This window comes from Carassius carassius, chromosome 1 (genome assembly GCF_963082965.1).
Source record: "Carassius carassius chromosome 1, fCarCar2.1, whole genome shotgun sequence".
Taxonomy (NCBI): Eukaryota; Metazoa; Chordata; class Actinopteri; order Cypriniformes; family Cyprinidae; genus Carassius; species Carassius carassius.
This window is the reverse complement of record NC_081755.1, coordinates 49615342-49621521: the sequence shown is the minus strand read 5'-3', so window position 1 is coordinate 49621521 and position 6180 is coordinate 49615342. Positions and strand designations below refer to the sequence as shown.

The window sequence follows — 6180 nt, the reverse complement described above, 5'->3', positions numbered from 1 at the left end:
TCTTTATAATAAGTTTCAAATCTCTGTTGTATTTTTTCCACATCATGGTGTATTAATCCGGTTTTTGGATGTTTAATCTTATAAACTGCGCTATCAGCTTGTTGTTTTCTTAATTTATATGCCAGCCATTTTGTAGATCTACCCCCTATCTCATAATATCCTTGCTTTATATATAACAACTTTTTCTGAGTTTCTGAGTATAAATTATGTCAATTTCGTTTTGTAATCTTTTTATTTCCAATTTTGTATTATTGTCTGATGAGCTTTTGTGCTGCCTTTGTAACTCCTTAAGATTGGTTTGTAATTTTTCAAGTTTCTCTTTTCTTTGTTTTTTTAACAAGGTGGAGTAGGCAATTATCTTCCCCCTTATTACTGCTTTATATGCATCCCACAGAATGGATGGAGTAACTTCTCCATTGTCATTTTCCTTAAAATATAAATCAATTTCAGTTCTTAGTTGTTCTTTAATTTTAGGATCATTTAATATACTTGAATTGAGTCTCCAGATTGTTGATTTAGGTTTATTATTAGTGTAGATGGATAAAAGTACAGGAGAGTGGTCCGATAAATCAATTGTGCCAATGTTGCATGTTTTAATTCTGTGTCTATCTTTACTAAAGGTAAAAAAGTAATCTATCCTAGAATACGTAGAGTGGGGTGCAGAATAATGCGTGTAGTCTCGTCCAGAGGGGTAAGTCTCTCTCCAGATATCAATAATTCCAGTTTCGGTCATGATACAGTTTATCTTTCTGGTGAGTAATTTTTGTTGTGGTAAGTTTGTATATGAACTATCTAGTTTAGATAGTCTTATATTCATATCACCTCCACATATCAACATTCCCTGAGTTTCTGATATCATCATTTCAAATAAATGTTTATAAAATAGCCAGTCGCTCCCAGGTGGTGCATATATGTTAAGAATAGTGACCAGTAAGCCATCAATTCTCCCCTTGACCAAAATGTATCGACCTTCTTTATCTTTCTTTTCAGATAAATGCTCATAACAGGTTTGTTGGGAAATTAGGATTGCCACCCCCCTTCGATGTCCTGACTTGTAAGATGATGAGAAAACATGCTTATATGGGCCTCTCTTTAATTTTTTGTGCTCCTCGTCCGATAAGTGTGTCTCCTGGAGCAAGGCTACATGAGCCTTTTCCTTTTTTAATTAAGCCAATATTTTGGTTCTCTTTTGTGGATTTACCACCCCATTTACATTGAAGGAGAGGATATTCAATTGATTAGTATCTGTCATTATTATTTAGGTAAGACATATTTTCAGAGCCAGTATTTCCACTCGTCCCAAAAACAGATTTCAAGCTGCATAGAACGGCAGCGAACCAAAAAAATATAGATGAAAAACTAAAATAACATATACTTGAAAACATCCAAAATGAAAAAGCTCCCATTAGTGGGGTTATCATTATATAACCCTGTAATAAGACCTGATGTAAAGTCTTTCGGAGGGTAAGCCCCCCAGTTAGGGGTGGGCCCTCTGCTGAAGCGTCCTTGTTGCTCAGTTCCCACATTCTTTGTGTGGAGAAACAAACAAATGAAATAATAATACAATAAAATAAAAACTGTCGTTTCCCGGCGTCAAATCAAAATACGCAGGCATTATTTGTATGCAAAAATCGTCTGCTCTTTGATAATTTCGTGTCTAACCGACATACTAGAACAAAATTGCACTAAAGCACTTAAGAGTACCTGAAGCTTTTAGTATATTTCCTTCATACTCCACTGTCACTTTAGACTGGCTCCCTTCGAAACTGCTCCAGTCTTTCTTTAGTCGACGGTCTTGCTCGTGTTGTGCGCTCTCCATCTCGTTGCTGCTTTCTCCAGTTCCCGTCACTCACGGACCACATCAGTCTCTTTAACTGCTCCATCATCATCGCAGGTGGTTTTATGACTGTGACGGGTAGACCCTTCTCAGACATGTCTTTCGTTGCTTCCTCGACTGTGGTATAAACTAGTGTTCCATCCGAGTAAAACACCCGCAGTTTCGCTGGGAATGGCGTCTGAAACCGTATCCCTCTTTCTTTCAGTATCTTCTTAGCCTCCGCGTATGACTGTCTTTGTCTAAGTACGTTGGGTGCGTAGTCATTATCCAAGTTTATTTGTTTACCTTTCCAAATAAACCCTTTCTTCTGCCACGCTTTTCTAAGGACCTCTTCTTTAGTCCTGTAGCTCAGAAAGCGGGCAACGATGGACCGTGGCGGGGCTCCGTCGGGTGGGGCTGGGGCGAGCGCGCGGTGTGCCCGTTCTATCTGGAGGTTCAAGGTCATGGGGAGCTGCAGATTTTCTTTTAGCAGGTTTTCGATAAAGTCTATCATTGAGGAGGCATTTTTTTCCTCACCTTCAGGAATGGAGTAGATCCTTATGTTATTTCGCCTCGATCTCCCTTCTTGGTCAGTTAGTTGCGTCTCGAGTCTGGACTGAATTTTAAACAGCTCTGTCACGATATCTTCCACCGATTGCACTCACTCCTCAGCGTCGAGTATACGGCTTTCCACATCCACGAGTCTTGCATTGGTAGCATTTATTTCCCCCTTTATTTCCTGGAGTTGTTGGGTATTGTCTTTTCTGAAGTCTTTAATTTCCATGAGAATCGCTCGTAGGTCAATATTGCCCTCGTTTTCCACTCCAGTACTAGCGCTAGCTAGGTCGCTGTCTTCGTTAGCTTCAGTTACCTCGTTCATTACTTCGGTCTGTTTCTTTGATTTCGATTTAGTCTGCCTGTCTCTTACCATCGCCCCGTCTTATACCTCCTTGTTTAGCAAAATTATATGAAGATTTTCGAGTTTTCTGGGCTTTTTAGCTAAAAATGCCGAGAGCCGCAGTTTTTATACAGCCATCACGTTGCGTGCTCGACCGGAAGCCCGGTAGTAAATTAATTTTAATGCAAGTAGAATCATAAAGAAATCAAAATGGAAACAGGTCAGTTCAGCTCAAAGGGATTTATTTATGACATCAATACAAAATATAGTAAAAACACTTTATTATGTAACAAGATCAGCAGTTTAAGACACTAACTTTTAAGCACAAAACTAAAGATACTTCTCTTTACAATGTACATAGTCTTCACTGAATAAATCAAAATACATGTAAACTAATCTAACACATGCACTCAAACATTCATAAGCTGCACAAATAAAGTGAGGAAAGAATGAGTTTGTGAGAGTGAAAATGTGAAATCCAATGTTTATAGAAATATAGTCAATTCCTTAGACCTGAAGAGCGTTTAATCAATAAACCCTCGCATTGAGTTTCTCAGTGAGGCTATTAAACTTTATATTAAATGCACCAGTTCAGCTAGAATCTGGAGATTGTACTTGTGTTGCCTTTGTTTTAAGAGAAGTCCTTCTGTATGGCATGGCTGCAGAAAGGGGTTTCTGTAGGTTGTTGATTGGCTGGACCAGTTCAGGAGTCATTGGAAGTGATGTCTAGGGCATTGGCTGAAGGATGGAGTCGTGTACACTGGATGAAGTTTTAAAGCTAGTGCAGACAACGTGTGACATAGGCAAAACATAGAACACAAATCTCTCGGAAAATGGGAAAAGTAAAGAAACTGATGTAGAAGGTCACTCTGGCAAAGTATAATTTAGACATGATTTCTATAACAAGAATACGGTTAGTTTTACGAAGAATTGACAGATAACATCATCTCAGGAAAGATTCTCTTGTGGAATTCAGCTCTGTGTGCTTCAACACTGTTCTGTTTGAATCTTAAATTGTCTGATTCGCTCCGATACGCTACATTGTTCATACAATTAATAATAAGTTTAAAGAGGTAATTGGATGAATCGGACGCAATCAGACTTTTACATATCGTTTGACCTTAAATGTGTTGGCAGTGTGTTCACAACCTCCCTCTAATGATAAAAATCCACCCAGTGTGTGTTTAATCCCCATAAATCATAACCCCTTTCTCAGATCAAGCCATTTACAAATTCTTGGCTGTGTGACATCACACAGATCCAGGCTCCTCCCACAATTGTTGATTGACACTGGTGTTTTAGCACAGACCCACTCGGAGTGTGTTAATTCATCATTATTTAGACGCCAGAGCAGATGTAGACAAGAATGTTACCTAAGCAATTCAGGAGTACAGCTTTTGGATGTAATAATAGATCTGATTATGTTCAGGGTTTAGACACACTCTCTATTTGTCAATCTAGATTAAAGACACATATTTTTAGCTAAGCATTCACACAATGTTTCTTGTAACTTGGTACTTAAGCTATATCTGTTCAAATTGCATCCCGAGGCAACTAGGAATTAGACAAGCTTTGGTCCGGATAAAACTCTTATGAAGATATGAGATGACCAATACCAGAGAAGAGATGATGTCCAACCCCCAAATTATGTTATAGACTCTTTATTAAGACCCTAAAGATTCATATGAACCTGCGGAAAATGGAAATCTGATGACCCCTTTAACATGAGTCTCAAAGTATCTTGTATGTGCCAAAAACTTTTAACGCTGAGAGTAGGTGAAAGGCTAATATTTATATTAGCTTTTCTGAAGAGTGAGTTACCAAATGATTAAGGTCTCATTTCTGTGCTAAACACACTTCACACTGAGCAGGTAAAAGGTTTTTACCCAGTATGAATAAACATGTGTCTCTTAAGGGTTGATTTATATGTAAAACTCTTTCCACACTGAGAGCAACTGAAAGGCTTTACTGAAGTGTGAGTAACCAAATGATCCTTAAGTTGTACTTTCTGTGTAAAACCCTTTCCACACTGACAGCAGATGAAAGGCTTTACTGAAGTGTGAGATACCAGATGATTTTTAAGTGCTCCTTTCTGTGTGTAACTCTTTCCACACTCAGAGCAGCTGTAAGGCTTTATCCCAGCATGAATCAACATGTGCTTCTCAAGGCATACTTTACGACTGAAAGCGTTTCCACACTCAGAGCAGGTAAAAGGCTTTTCTGAAGAGTGAGTTACCAAATGATTATTAAGTTGTCCTTTCTGTGTGAAACTCTTTCCACACTCAGAGCAGCTGTAAGGCTTTATCCCAGTATGAATCAACATGTGGCTCTCAAGGCATGCTTTACGACTGAAAGTGTTTCCACACTGAGAGCAGCAGAAAGACTTTATCCCAGTATGAACTAACATATGCATCTTACGGCCTGCTTTAAGTGTAAAAGTCTTCTCACACTGAGAGCAACTGAAAGGCTTTATCCCAGTATGAATTAACATGTGAGTCTTAAGGCTTTCTTTATATGTAAAACTCTTTCCACACTCAGAGCAGCCGTAAGGCTTTATCCCAGCATGAATCAACATGTGCTTCTCAAGCCTTGCTTTACGATTGAAACTCTTTCCACACTGAGAGCAGCTGAAAGGCTTTTCTGAAGTGTGAGTTAACAAATGATTATTAAGGTTTCCTTTCTGTCTGAAACTCTTTCCACACTGAGAGCAGCTGTAAGGCTTTTCTGAAGTGTGGGTTAACAAATGATAATTAAGGCCTCCTTTCCGTGTAAAGCTCTTCCCACACTGAGAGCAGCTGTAAGGCTTTTCTGAAGTGTGAGTTACCAAATGAACATTAAAGTGTCCTTTCTGTGTAAAACTCTTCCCACACTGAGAGCAGCTGAAAGGCCTTTTGACGCCTGTTTTTTTAATGTTGCAAATTACAGATTTTTCTCCATTGACATCTTGATCTTTCTGATCCTGATATTCCTCCTCCATATCATTCAGATCTGGTCTTTCTTCCTTCATTTTCATTAGGCCTGAAATTAAATCATTATAAAGATGAAAATAAATTTGTACATTTGAAAAATAAAAGGATAAAATGAGTGTACAAATGAAAACAATGCCAAAACGGTACCTTTTTAATACAGATCCATGAAAATATCTAAAAACACTGCATTGTGCTGAGAGGCCAGTAGATGGCAATGTCACTTTGTAAAGAAACACTACACATTGGCTACGTTTACACGCACCCAAATAATCCGTTTGTAATCTTATTAACGGCTCAGTCGGATTGAAAAACGTTAATATAAATAGCTTAATCTGATTGAGCTTGATCCTAATGAAATTCGATTGGTTTGAAGGGGTTGATTTATTCCTCTTCAATTGCTCATAGCTCATATCACCAGCAAACAAACACTCATTCACATCCTTCTCTTCACTCTCTGAGGCAGAAGTCTCCAAACTCATCCTTTCTAATCACCCTAC

General features: G+C 38.5%; 1 protein-coding gene across 1 annotated transcript; it reads right to left on the bottom strand.

The window, feature by feature from the left end:
• Window positions 1–4519: 4519 nt before the first annotated feature.
• Window positions 4520–5728, bottom strand: LOC132093638 (gastrula zinc finger protein XlCGF8.2DB-like). Its single transcript, XM_059499301.1, has one exon. It carries the CDS (start codon window positions 5725–5727, stop codon window positions 4597–4599), a length of 1131 nt encoding a protein of 376 aa, XP_059355284.1. The 5' UTR covers window position 5728; the 3' UTR covers window positions 4520–4596.
• Window positions 5729–6180: the final 452 nt, after the last annotated feature.